Genomic DNA, 14,491 nt, shown 5'->3' on the forward strand with positions numbered 1-14,491 from the left:
CAGCAAGATGCGACCCTTGAAAGAAAAAAAATATATATGGTGAATAATAGAAACCAGGAAACCAATAATACTTCTCACTTCCCGGATCCCAATAAGACCAGAGAATCTGAAAGCATCTTACAAACATTAATGAATTAGATTTCACAGCACAGGAATGAGGTATGAACTCCCTTTTACAGACAGAGAAAGGAGGCTCAGAGCAGCTGACTGACTTGTGCAAGGCCACCCAGGGAATGGTGGGGGGCTGAGATTCATATTTAATCCCTTGACATCTGGACCTGGGGCTTTAAGAAAAAGACCAGACTTTGTGCCATTGGCCAGATTACGTGAAGACGTGCCGGTGCCATCAGTACATGGCCTTGAGCGCCAGCGTCTGGTGCGCGGGGGGCCTTGAGAACCAGACCCCATGGGGATCAGATCATCAGCATCTGACCATGGCCCTATTGGGGGGTCCCTCAGGTTGGGTGCCGGGCCGGACGCTGTGCGTGGGGCCCTTGTGTGGGTGTCTGGCCCTCGCCTGGGTAACCCCATCAGTAGGGCTTCCCCAGCCCCTTCCTGCGGGGGCTACCCTGCTCTGTTTCTCCCAACTCCGAGCTAACACTTGGTTGTCCCAGCCCGTGACGAAGCTGCTTCCCCAAACGCCGGGCGCAGAGACCCTTGGCCCGGGCGGCCCGTGCCCTGTTCATCCGGGCGTGGGCGCGGCTGCCGCGGCTGGTTGCCATGGTCTCGGAAACCCGGGAGTTCTGAGGGGGGGGGCTGGGTCCACGCTGGACGCTGCCCCGCAGGCCGCCCTGTCCCCCCCGCCGGTGGACATGCACCTGCCGAGCCCGCTCCCCGAAGCGGTCCTGTGATCCGGCCGCTCCCTGAGCTCCGCTCGCGCCATGTCCCTAGCGACCAGCGAGGCGGCCACGGAGCGGGAGCTGGTGAGCACGGGACCGGGACCGCGGGAACCGAATGGGAGGGGGCGGGGACCGGGACCGGGGAGATGGGGAGGGGGCCCGGACCGGGGAGATCGGGAGGGAACCGGGGGAGATGGGGAGGGGGCCCGGACCGGGACCGGGACCGGGGGAAATGGGAGGGGGCCGGGACCGGGACCGGGACCGGGGAGATGGGGAGGGGGCCGGGACCGGGACCGGGACGGGGGAGATGGGGAGGGGGCCGGGACCGGGACCGGGGGAGATGGGGAGGGGGCTGGGACTGGGGCCGGGGGAGATGGGAGGGGGCTGGGACCGGGACCGGGGAGATGGGGCTGGGACTGGGGGAGATGGGGAGGGGGCCGGGATTGGGACCGGGACCGGGGGAGATGGGGCTGGGACCGGGACCGGGGGAGATGGGGAGGGGGCTGGGACTGGGGCCGGGGGAGATGGGGCTGGGACTGGGGAGATGGGGAGGGGGCCGGGATTGGGACCGGGACCAGGGGAGATGGGGCTGTGACTGGGACCGGGGGAGGGGGGGGGGCTGGGACCGGGACCGGGGGAGATGGGAGGGGGCTGGGACTGGGGCCGGGGGAGATGGGGACTGGGCTGGGACCGGGACCGGGGGAGATGGGGAGGGGCTGGGACTGGGGCCGGGAGATGGGGAGGGGGCTGGGACTGGGACCGGGACCGGGGGAGATGGGGCTGGGACCGGGACGGGGGAGATGGGGAGGGGGCTGGGACTGGGGCCGGGGGAGATGGGGCTGGGACTGGGGGAGATGGGGAGGGGGCTGGGACTGAGACCGGGGGAGATGGGGCGGGGACCGGGACCGGGGGAGATGGGGAGGGGCTGGGACTGGGGCCGGGGGAGATGGGGAGGGGCCGGGATTGGGACCGGGACCAGGGGAGATGGGCGGGGACCGGGACCGGGGGAGATGGGGCTGTGACCGGGACCGGGGAGATGGGGAGGGGCCGGGACTGGGGGAGATGGAGGGGACTGGGACTGGCACCGGGACCGGGGGAGATGGGGAGGGGGGACAGACTGGGATTGGGACCGAGGGAGATGGGGAGGGGGGACAGACTGGGATTGGGACCGAGGGAGATGGGGAAGGGGACAGTGGGACTGGAACCGGGGAAGATGGGAAGGGGGGCAGTGGGACCGGGACCAAGGAAGATGGGAAGGGGGTAGTGGGAACAGGACAGGGGACAGTGGGGTCAGGGCAGATGGGGTTGGGGGACAGTGTGGACTGGGATAAGAGGAGATGGGGAGGAGGTAGGGACCAGGGCAGATGGGGAGGGGGACATTGAGAACAGGGACAGGACCAAGACTGATGGGGATGGAGGACTGTGGGACCGAGGCAGATGTGTGGTGTGGAGAGGCTGTGGGAGTTGAAGGGTAGGACTTGGATGCCCACTACCCTAGTGTCCCTGGGGCAAGTACAACCTTCTCTCCAGTAGCACATAAGGTGGGGCATCGTGATGACGCCTCACTATGCATTTTTAATATGATGTGCCTGGGATTGTGTGTGCTGTGGAGACACCAAGGGGCTTTGACATCATGGAGTGTGATGAGGACCTATCTAGCTCTGTTCCTATTTTGGCACCCATCATCATAGTTTCTGAGCACCTCCTGAGAAGACTCCCTTGATATTGCGCTCTTCCTTCCCTGCTGACAAGAGACAGGGTTAAGGTTTTTTGTCTAAATGGATGTGGCAACAGTGTCATGCACTGAGGTACTGATGTAGTTTGACTTCTCTTGATACAATATTTCTCAGCAGCTCAGTGTAGATGCCTCCTCACACTGTAGCTAGGTTTGCGCACATTGTGAAGATGCTATATAAGAAAGTTTTGAAACTTGTGTCAGTTCAGTCAAAAAGTTGTGTGTAAGATGTGCTGGACACACAAATATGTGGTAAAACTCTTTCTAGGACTGGGTATAAGGGCTCCTGGGTGCTAATGCCCTTGTTGCCACCAGCTCACTCTTTGACCTTGGGAAGGACTCTTCACCTGTTTGTGCTTTAGTGTCCTCATCTGTAAAATTACTTCCCTGTCACCTCCATTGCTTTAGACTTCTTGGGTTCCTATGCTGAAAGCCATACAGTTCTATTACTGTCTGGCACAGTCTTTTTATCTGTCCCTTTTGTATAATCTCTTCAAAGAGAGAAGGAGATGCAGATTTTCAGGAGTGGAAGATTCTATTTGTTGAAGATTTATATGCACATTAGTTAGTTTTGCTTTTCCCCCTCTGTTGTTTATCCGTCCCCGTTGCTGCTGTTCCCTGTCTAATTGCTAACATAGCTGATGGAGTTGCATAGTGATATCTAGCAGTGTGATAAAATGCTCCAAGAAAACAAAATTAACCTGTCAGTACGCTGCTAGGAACATTGAGCCAGGAAATTAAAAACTGTATGGCATAATGTATGAAATGTATGCCTACCTGCACTCAGCCAGGCCGAAAAGCTGCTTTATCTGTTCTTAATATTTTCTATGCTGCCTTCTTTCTTGTCAGCCAATGCTTTAAAATCTGCTTTACCTTTTCTGCTGTTTCTCACAATGAGCTAGATCTGGATCTTACCTAGGAACAGAGCTGTGTCTGTGAGTGCCAGTGAAGCCAGCAGCAAGCGGAAATTAATAGCATGGTCCTTTCTGCAAGGGTGACATAAAATGAAAATCTCATGAAATTGAAATTTTCCAAACTTCCGTTCTGTCCTGGATATGCTCATGAATGACAAGTAGGCAAAGATCATCCGTTGGCTCATTATGAAGAGATAGTACTCTTCTGTATTGGCGCCATGTTAAACCATTAGCTATTTTCAGGTACTGTGATCTGATGGGGTAAACATGGGAAACCCATCCATATACCCATTTTAGATACTTTTATGGCCCCCATCACCTTAGTGTCTCATGTGTTTATCCTCACAACACCCAGTGAGGTAGGGAAGTGCTGTTATCTTCATTTTACAGAAGGGAAATTGAGGCACAGGGGCTAAGTGACTTGCCTAAGATCACACAGGAAATCTGTGGCAGAGTAGGGAATTGAGCAAAGGTCTTGTAAGTGCCTTAACCACTGGACAGTCCTTCCTCTCTGAATTCCAATGCTGAGTCTTTCACTGACCCACTGTCTAACCCTGGTCAAATCACTGAACTTTTCTATACTTCTGGTTCCTTGTCTTTAAAATGAGGATGGTGATACTTGCCTCAGGGCTGTTGTGAGGGTTGCTTAATATTGCAATTGAAAATCTGAAGCAGAGTATATGTGCTAAGGTATTAATACTGGACTAATTAGCCACCCAGTACTCTTTGGAGAGCCTGTAAATGGGAGAATGTTAAGGTTCATGTAAACATCTTTGGTCATATTGCCTCTAGAATATTAACGAACACTGAAAAATAGTTACTACTTATTAAATGCAGAGTTACTTGAGAGAGAGAGAGGCTTACAGGTACATCATACTCTTTTATTAGACTAAAAGCACTGAAAAGGGCACATGAAGATATGAAATTGGCCTTCCTGCCAACTGCTCTGGCCATCCCACCCAGCAATGTCACTAGCTGTCAGAGAAAAGATGGTGATGATTTAAAAATAATAATAGAAAAGTTATTTAATGAGAAGTGAGATTTTTATTACAAGTTTAGGAAAATGTTAGGGTTTCCCTGGGCATTTTTCATTTGCTTTATATGTAATTCTTAAGTTACTACCTTTTCTGAAATTGATCTAGCACTCTGCAGTGATTTTTCATTCTACACCTACTGATACTGTCTGATATTGTGAATAAGCAGTCCAGGTTGCTGTAGCCCAGGTTTTCAACATTTTAGGGTCAGATGTTGCAGAAATTTTTCCCAACTACATTATCTCTTTGTAAACGCAGTAAAAGAGTACGCAGTTGAATTTACTGCAGTGATTGTTATAAAAAAGCTTCGTGGGGTATTATTTAAGTTCTGGTGATCTATATAGTAACCAACCATCTAGAGTGCAGCAAAAGTTATACTGTACATATCTACTCCACAGGGAGATGACAGTCTGTCTGCTGTAACCTATGAATCTGACACAGAGATGGTGAGTTTTGTCAGCAATGTGCATTTAGTAAACACTTAAAAAACTTCTTAGAATCTGTATGCATCCCACACAGCATATCCCAGTTATGTCTACTGATTATTGATAGATACTTTAGAAAGTAGAGCTAACTATATTGTTCTAACAAAGAATTTGACATATGGGGGCTCCAGTAATTCCAAACATTACTGGGCTTTCAGCATTCTCATGCTTGATCTGAGACACTTTGCAAATGACATTCAGTCAATTTCTCAATACCATGTCTAGTATGCTCTAGTTGAATTGAACAAGTAAGGGTTCTTCCATCTTTTAGGGAATTGTAAGCCCCATTCTCTGCCCTGAAATAGTCCTGCAACTCTAAGGACTTGCTGATTCCCATATTTAAGATGGACAGGTAAACCTCACAGAGTTGTTCAATAAATGAGGAAAAATAGGTAGCTTTGGCTTTGTAGCATGCACTATTGTGGGGCAGCACTTTAATTGTGGTGGGTTGTTTTGTTTTGGCGCGCACATACCTTACTTTCATTCAATTGCTATAGCATGCTACAGTAGCATTTGGACTTGGTAAAAGTAGACCAGTTGGGATAGCTATGTTGAATCCCTTTTGTTCTACATGTAGTCGTGCACTACAGTCCCGTTTCTTAGAAGAGTTAATATTGTTTTATTAGATCTCTGCTGATTCCCCATTAGATGTAGCTGCGGTTTCTGTTTTTCAGATTACTTGCTGAGGTGTTTTAGGAATAGGAGAGTTTGAATACAGAAAGCCTATTTTTATTTTTCTTCCAGAAACAGAAGAAGAAAATGTCTCATAAACCCCCAAAGTCACCAAGTAAGTGTTATCAATTTTTTTCTTCTGTCTTCTTTGTCCTGAATGAGATTGATCTCCATGGGACACACCTTGAAGAGATGCGCAAAATAAAAACATCTGTGATTCTCTATTGAATGTGAAGCCTTCTCATCTGAGTGTTATATTCTATAACGAGACATTTGACTTTTCTAGGAATTGGATTGGAGTTTACAGTTTTCCGGACGTTCTTGTCCTGGGCACTAACTGAGTGGTAATGCAGTTTTCCCTTGTGGTGGCAAGCAGTTTGCAGATAAAATCACAGTTTGCCTTTTATTTCCTTGGAGAAATGCTGTGTCGTTTGCTGATCCTGGGCAGAAAGAAATCCAAAGTTTTGGGGTCTAGAAGTACTAAAGCAGTGCATCGTAACATCCAGTGGACCTAGTGGGTTGCAGATTATGTGAGTCATGGAGGCTGCAGAAGGGTTTAAGCCATTCCATTTTTCATTTAGCACTATAATTCCGTGGTTAAGGAAATTGCACCCTGTTGTCATGGAATCCTTAATGTCTATAAACTGCAGATAAAATCTTTTATTTATTTTTTAAGTCCCTTCACAGTAAACTGTCTAATATTCAGTTTATCTTCCTGGAATCTGTATTTCATACCTGATGTTTGTGTTTTATAAATAATATATAATATTTATAAACAGTGGACTTTTTCTAACTTGCTAGGTTTTGATTAGGTGCTTCCCTTTCTTTGTACCTACACACCCTCCTCTTTCTGAACTACCTATGACTATATGATCAATTTGTCTTAAAAATAGCACTTTTATTTCTGTCATGGCCTTTGTGACATCACTTTTGACTATGCTTTTATTGATGTCATAAAGGCTGTGGCAAACTTGCACACGTAAAAATGCTCTCTTCCGTTGAGCCATACAGTATCTTTTGTGTAGGTAGTGCATATATGTATACTCGAATTTTAATAGATCATTTCAATGTATTAATTTAGGTGGTATGTGTATATTTCTTATGGGTGCATAGATGTGTTTAAAGTGTACACACAAATATGTCTGTATATATTAAGTTGTGTGACTATTCCTCTCTTTCTAAACTTACTCATCTTTGTAACAACTATTTCTGGAGGGTGGACTTTTTTCTTATTTTGATATGGCTATGTTCCACTTGCCTTTTGTTGTTATTTTTAGGAGCTAAGCATTTAAGGTGTTATAAAATGTATTTTGATCATTCAGAAGACTGTATCAGGGATTATGTTCAAGAAGGAGAAAATTGTTTTGTGACATCAACTGTAATAATGCTATGGTGGGTATTTTGCATATTTTCTCTTGCCTTAGAATCTCCATATATCTCCAGCACATACCTGTATCCTAAAAAAGCTGCAATTTGGAGGTCCTTGAAGGAAACAAGGAGGTCCTTGAAGGAGAACCCAATGGTTAAAACACCAAGGCAGATGTGGCTAGGATCTCTGAAGCAAGGTATCACTGTATAAATTCCATCCACATCTGCAATTGAAATTTCATAGGGTTTATAATGCAGTCCTGATTAAGTGGGTGCAGCTTCCGTCCAGTATAAATTAATTTTGTTTACTCCAGGGTTGCATTTGGTCCACATATAAAATGTTTACATTTTACATTTAAAAGTTTGCTTAAGACCATTTTTGTTGGTTGATCAATATTTGCATAACTTTCTCTTCAGTGTTGAGTACCTGTAGGCTCTGGGATGCCTCCAAACAGAAATTTGTCCTTGATTAGATGCCTAGCTGGAATTTACTTTGTTGGTGTCTGGTTCGTTTGTTAGGAATGAATTTGACTTACATAATTCTTGACAGTTTTTGAATGTACTTGTTTCTAGTGGGGGTTTGTAGAGGTAGCCAGAGCTGTTCTGGGCTTTGCTGTTGCATTCACTCAGAGTGAATTGAATGTATAGTTATCTAGGTTTTTTTCTCATTACTAGCTGGTATGAGCCAGCCCCTGAAATCAGACTTTGATGTGACGCAGGCACGGACTAACCTTTCCGGCAGCACTCCAGAATATCTAAAGGAAGCTCTAGGCATGAAAAAGCCAAAGCATGCTCGTTCTTCTAGCAATGGTGAGTGCAGAAACTATGGCAACATTGTTTTGTTTAAGGTCCTTGCTTTGGTAAGGCAACCACTCCTCTAATTCTAACCTGTAGAACAAACTCTCAAAATGTGATCTCTGTGAGTTGGCTGGTCACATGGTGCTGACTCTCCTTATTTCTAACTACTTAAGTACATAAGACATCCACCTATTCTGTGTAAAGTATTGACTCTCTTTGTTACTTCTCTCTATAAAGTATTTGTGATACATTGTTACTATGTAAAAATCAGTTTGATTGCATGAGAAAATCAAAAGGAACACACACACTTGAATATTGCTTTTTCTCCCTTTAACAGTAAATTATACATTTAAAAATCACACTTCTGTCTGAAAATTTTGTTAAAAGTAACACCTAAGATTCCTATAACTTATGAGGCTAGAGAAGTACACATTTTTCTATTTTTTTCCAAAGTATTGTGTGGCTTTTGAGAGAGCTTTGCAAATTGTTGGTTTCAGTATTTTCCATTGTATGGTCCATTAGTTTGTCTTGTTTTTGTGTGACTCTTTCATACAGCAATGGGGGGGGGAGAGGTTGGGGTTTTTTGTTTTATTTTTTAAAGAAAAAATTGCCCCCCAAATCTGGCAGTGGTTTCAGGTGCAGCTGCAGCAGCTGAAACTCTCTGTTTTCAATTCATTTTTTTAATTGACTAATTTCAAATTCATGCTCTTGAAGCATTATTTATTATCTATGAGATTGTCATTCAGAAAAATAAATGCCTGTTTCAGATTTCCTTTTGTCAAGAGTTTTCCTTATTTTGTGTCTTTCTTTCTGTAGGCTACATCCCTGGAACACCTGACTACAAAGAAAAGGAAGATATGTATGATGAGATTATTGAACTGAAGAAGGTACACTTGCTTTGCTACTTGAATAGAAAAAGTCCTATGTGCTGCCTCATCCATCTGTGGGTACCCAGCCCTGACCAGATCAGCAGGGTCTGGTGCCTATACCTGGAAGAGCCACCAAGCTTCTTCACTTCAGTAATGTAAGGACTGCACTGAAACCATGCCTTTTAAAGAGATTTCATTTTCCTGATGGTGTGACAGTCAGTTCTTCTATATGTGGGAAGCCATGAAGTATAACCAAAACACTGAACAAACCTCTACCTGGACATTGAAAAAGTTGATTGGGATTGGTTCCTTTGCCACTTGAATTTCCATAACAGCCCCTGATTATTCTTTTAATGATTAAAAGTCAGCCAGTTGGGTCTATGTGTCCATCAAGATGGATGTTGGGCTTGACTCCTGAGCAAAGCTGAGCCAGCTTCTTGGTTAGAGGGAGGAGCTTGGTTAGAGGGAGGTGTCGGTAGACAATCATCTTGGCTGTTCCAGTGGCACCAGTAAAGTTGCCCTGCCATTGAAGTCTCTTTTTTTCCCCTCCTCTCCTTACCTTGCAACTTTCCCTCTTAATCAGTCCTAATCCAATGTGATGGTCCTCTTCTTGCTTTTCTTTCGTCATTAGTGCTGGCTGTTTTAATTGGGTTGCTCTTGGTGTCCAAGAGTGAGTTAATTGTAAAAGCTTACAATGTGCCTCTGACTTTCTTCTGCCTGGAGAACTCGGGCAGAATTTGTAGATGAACCTGTGATTTTTTTGTTCCATTTTAGACAATACAGGCTCAGAAAAGCGAGGGGGATCGGATGAAAACAAAGATCAGACGACTGGAGGAGGAGAATAACAGGAAGGATCGACAAATTGAGCAGCTGTTGGATCCTTTCAGGGTGAGTCTTGTAATCTTTCCCTGTAGCGTAGCTGATAGCAGGATGTTAGTTTACAATATTGGTGCAAGATAGTGAAAGTGGTGTTTTTGAATTTTTAGTGTCAAACTGAAAGGTCAGCCTGTTCAGAGACAGTAAGGGAAACTCATGTCTCAGACATGAAAAATCTGTAATATGATGGCTCCAACTTGAATATGGTTTCTAAGAACTTTCAAGGTAAGTGTGGTAGGGGAGCACAGGAGGTAATACTAAATCAAGTCTGCCCCTGCGCCCATCATTTCTCTATTCTGAATATCTCAATTGTAGTAATGAGGAGCTTACCTAAGACAGAGGTACAGCCAATACCAGATGATTTCTGTTCTGTGTATCCAAGTTTGCCGTTCCAACCTATCCATTAACTGGAAGCACGGAATTCAATTCAAGGATAACTTATATGTCATATTTTATAGATGAGTTTATTTAGGAGAAGATAATTGTCATTTCTAATGGCAAATTTAAGCCCACTTACTGAGTTATTTATCTGATGGTGGGGAGCCAAGCCCTGTGCAGTGAACAGCAGGTATGGTCCTGACTCCTCACCTGTAGAGCAGAAGGAAAACCCTATTGTAAGACCAGTGAGCCTAGAAGAGAAACTTAGTCAACTATTGTGATTGATGCACAGAAAATCCATAGATAAGTGAAAGAACATGTTCCTGGGCTGGAGGCTAGGAGGAAAATCTGCAGGGAGAAAGCTGAAGATGAATTTAACAAAACTAAGTTGATTTGTTGTTTCTGTTGCAGAGCTCTGATTTTGCCCAGACTTTGGCGGAGAAGAACAATACTAAATGGGTAATTGTTTCCTCACCTGCACCTTCAGCTATGATTTTTTCTCCTTTCCAGCTGAACCTTTACTGATAGAAAAATATCCAAGATACAGGAGGAGACCATACAGTTTAATTAGGCAATCATATAAGTGATGTCTTCATTATTGCCAGATAGAAGACCTGTAACAAAGGTCTAGAATTAACAGCAATTAAAAGTGCCTTTTCTCATCTTCAGGATAAATGTGTTTGCATCATTACATCAGCTTATTCATAGCCCTGAATTTAGGAGAGTAGTTGTATATTTGCACTCTCTACCTCTTTTCCCACACCCCTTAATAGCGAATGGATACAATTATCAAAGTTTATGTTTTTATTTAGTAACTACATGCTACATGAAATTCAGTAAAGACAAGTGCACAGTGCTACGTTTAGGAAGGAAAATTCAAATGCACAACTTCAAAATGGAACATAACTGGCCAAGCAGCAGTTCTTCAAAAAAAAAAAACCTGGTGGTTATAGGGGATCACAAATTGAAGATGAGTCAACAATTTGATACAATTGCCAAAAAAGGCAAAGATCATTCTGGGGTGTATGAACTGGAGAGTTGTATGTAAGACATGGATGGTAATTGTTCTACTCTATTCAGCACTGGTGGACCTCAGCTGGAGTATTGGATCCCATTTTGGGTGCCACACATTAAGAAGGATGTGGACAAACCGGAGACAGTCTAGAGGAGAGCAACAAAAATAATAAAAGGTTAAGACAACTTGACCGTTGAGGAAGGGTTAAAAAAATTGGACATGTTTAGTCTTGAGAAAAGAAAGCCGAGAGGTTTACCTGATAACAGTCTTCAAATATGGGCTGTTAGGGCTGTTAGAAAGAGGATGGTGATTAATTATTCTTCATGTCCACTGAAGGTAGGACAAGAAGTAAAGGGCTTAATCTGCAGCAAGGGAGATTTAGGTTAGATATTAAGAAAAACTTCCTAACTATAAGGATAGTTAAGCACTAGAATAGGTTACCAAGGGAGGTTGTAGAATCCCCATTATTGGAGGTTTTTAAGAACAAGTAAGACAAACACCTATCAGGGTGGTCTAGTTCTATTTGGTCCTGCCTCAGCACAGGGAGATGGACTAGATGACCTCTTCAGGTCCTTTCCAACTTTAAATTTCTATGACTGTATACTTATGTTTTAGTAGTGTTTGCGCTCAGCTCTTAATGTGGTTGTATTTAACCTAGCTGTTTATTAGGCATCTGGTTTAACTCTCTCCCTCTAAGGATAGCAATAATGCTTATAGTTTGTTTTGTCCTGTTATATATATGGCTAAATATTTCTGATTAGATGGATTTAGAAAGATGAAGTGGGATTCCTGAAAACAGGAATGCTGACTGGAGATTATGAGATTTCTCTAGAACTGATGAGCTGTGTTCTTTCCTTTCGGTAGGTAATCAATGGACTGAAGCAGAAGATTCTCAAGCTGGAACAGCAATGCAAAGAGAAAGACAACACTATCAAGTATGGCTCTTTTGGGGCAAGGAAATGTATTGGACAAGGGAATTGGACATCCATTTTCTTAAGGAGTTAGATTCTCTGACTCCTTGGGAAAGATGAATTAAGTCATAACCACGTGTGACTCTCGCCATACCCTTCCCAGATATTTTAAACCATTAATGGTCATTCCTTCCTTATCAGGTCTCCTGATGTTACTGTTGTATTCTTCCATTTTCAGCAAATTCCAGACACATGTGAAGACCACTAATTTGGAAGAGATGAGGATTGCTATGGAGACCTACTATGAGGAGGTACATCTGGTGAGGCCCCTGCCCGTGTAAACAGGGAGGAGAGGTTCAATTGTAGAATCTAGATAGAAACCTTGAACAGTTTTACACTTGTTTCTTAGAGCCCAGCTGCACCTGCCTGTGTTTGAAAGTCAAGTAGGTGTGTGTGTGTGTGTGTGTGTGTGTGTATATGTATAAGCATCAACTACGTGTACTTGTAAAAAGCCTTGGTGTAAAGCAGAAAACCTATTTTTAATTAAACGAGGCAAGTAATGAAACTAATACAGTGTACAGCTCTGAGCACAGCATCCATATTAATACCAGTAGGAGCATACTCTTATTTTTGGCTATGGCATTGTTACCTGTGCTAATGACACAAGGATCTTTCTTTTATTTTCACTTACCAGACACTGCTTAATAGGTTAGAATTCTGAGCTTTCCAACAGCTAAGTCTTTTCTGTGCCAGCTATGTATGTCCATTAAGGCAATCTATCTTTTGTACTTCAGATTCATCGTCTCCAAACTCTGCTGGCAAAATCTGAGGCTGTGGGGAAAAAGTACGTTTATTTCTCTGGGGACATGTGCATGTATATGTTTTTGATATATACTTTGTATACTATACTAAGTGATGGAAAACAATTGTATGTAAATTGTTATTTGTCTCATAACTTAGATAAAGGTGGATTTGCTTTTCCACGCTACCTCTGTTGACTTCACAGCGCGCATGTCACACCCATGTTGCTTCCACAGTAGATCTGTTACTCTGAATTGATGGGCTTTTAATGAGGAAAACATAAGGCATCTACCTAAATTAGAGTTTTAAATTCCCATCCTGTATCACCAAAACAGGATCCCCCTGAAGAGACACTAAATCAAAAGAACACTCTCATTGTCAAACAGAACAAAGAAATACATTTTAATTTACAGGGAAACCAAATACTAATGCTGTTTGAAAACAAAGAAAAACATTTAAAGCAGAGCAATTGAAAGCTCAAAAAAAGAATTTCTAGCATTTATTCCCCATAAAAGGAAATCCATTTTCTTACTCCGAAAATTGAACTGATTCTCCTGGCAACATTACATGTATAGAGATTGTTGGATATTTGATTTATGCACATTTAAGTTACTTCAGTAGACTGCTCTAAAATGTGTGCTGCAAATAAAGTGCTTTGGTGTGAAAATAATCATAGAATCATAGAATCATAGAATATCAGGGTTGGAAGGGACCCCAGAAGGTCATCTAGTCCAACCCCCTGCTCAAAGCAGGACCAAGTCCCAGTTAAATCATCCTAGCCAGGGCTTTGTCAAGCCTGACCTTAAAACCTCTAAGGAAGGAGATTCTACCACCTCCCTAGGTAACGCATTCCAGTGTTTCACCACCCTCTTAGTGAAAAAGTTTTTCCTAATATCCAATCTAAACCTCCCCCATTGCAACTTGAGACCATTACTCCTCGTTCTGTCATCTGCTACCATTGAGAACAGTCTAGAGCCATCCTCTTTGAAACCCCCTTTCAGGTAGTTGAAAGCAGCTATCAAATCCCCCCTCATTCTTCTCTTCTGCAGACTAAACAATCCCAGCTCCCTCAGCCTCTCCTCAAGTCATGTGCTCTAGACCCCTAATCATTTTTGTTGCCCTTCGCTGTACTCTTTCCAATTTATCCACATCCTTCTTGTAGTGTGGGGCCCAAAACTGGACACAGTACTCCAGATGAGGCCTCACCAGTGTCGAATAGAGGGGAACGATCACGTCCCTCGATCTGCTCGCATAATCCTATAGCGCAGAGGCATTGGTCCACTATATGACTGAGACTGAATAATGGTAGCAGTTTGGAGGTGTTAGGATGTTGTGGGAGTGAGACATAGAGCAATGTCTCTGCAGACATGTCTGGTTGTGTGATTGCTGCTCATGTAGACATACCCAAGATAGCTTTGCTTTAGCTAGATCAAAGCTAAATCTGGCATCCGATGAAGTGAGCTGTAGCTCACGAAAGCTTATGCTCTAATAAATTTGTTAGTCTCTAAGGTGCCACAAGTACTCCTTTTCTTTTTGCGAATACAGACTAACACGGCTGCTACTCTGAAACTTGAGTAACAATAGCTGTGAAGCTGCAGCAGCATGAGCACAAGCTAGCATGGGCATGAACACGGGCTAGCCACTCAAGTATGTACCCAGGGTTAGGAAGCTAGTCTGTGCCACTACCACTGCTGCTGCAGATATATTGCTATTGTCACTTGAGCTAGCTTTGATCTAGGACAGGCACATAGATCAAAGGTAGCTCAGATATGCTTACATGATCTATAGTCACACCT

At 44.0% G+C, this 14,491-nt stretch overlaps 1 protein-coding gene across 5 annotated transcripts in view; it reads left to right on the forward strand.

The window, feature by feature from the left end:
* Positions 1-685: 685 nt before the first annotated feature.
* IQCE (IQ motif containing E) overlaps positions 686-14,491 on the forward strand; it is a 44,793-nt gene continuing 30,987 nt past the window's right edge. For 2 of the 5 annotated variants that reach the window (XR_006274804.1, XM_038420053.2), the window contains exons 1-11: positions 687-923; positions 4,921-4,968; positions 5,752-5,794; positions 7,104-7,244; positions 7,723-7,857; positions 8,662-8,732; positions 9,489-9,602; positions 10,380-10,427; positions 11,848-11,918; positions 12,133-12,214; positions 12,689-12,738. Coding sequence is in view for 3 of the 5 variants with exons in the window: in XM_038420053.2 (XP_038275981.1) it covers positions 882-923; positions 4,921-4,968; positions 5,752-5,794; positions 7,104-7,244; positions 7,723-7,857; positions 8,662-8,732; positions 9,489-9,602; positions 10,380-10,427; positions 11,848-11,918; positions 12,133-12,214; positions 12,689-12,738 (845 nt within the window). In the remaining 2 variants the exon portion in view is untranslated. Of the gene's footprint in view, positions 924-4,920; positions 4,969-5,751; positions 5,795-7,103; positions 7,245-7,722; positions 7,858-8,661; positions 8,733-9,488; positions 9,603-10,379; positions 10,428-11,847; positions 11,919-12,132; positions 12,215-12,688; positions 12,739-14,491 lie in introns of all 5 variants that reach the window. The other 3 variants (XR_006274805.1, XM_043493955.1, XM_038420051.2) reach the window with 3 other exon arrangements.

Source organism: Dermochelys coriacea, chromosome 10 (assembly GCF_009764565.3).
Source record: "Dermochelys coriacea isolate rDerCor1 chromosome 10, rDerCor1.pri.v4, whole genome shotgun sequence".
In the NCBI taxonomy this organism is placed as follows: domain Eukaryota; kingdom Metazoa; phylum Chordata; order Testudines; family Dermochelyidae; genus Dermochelys; species Dermochelys coriacea.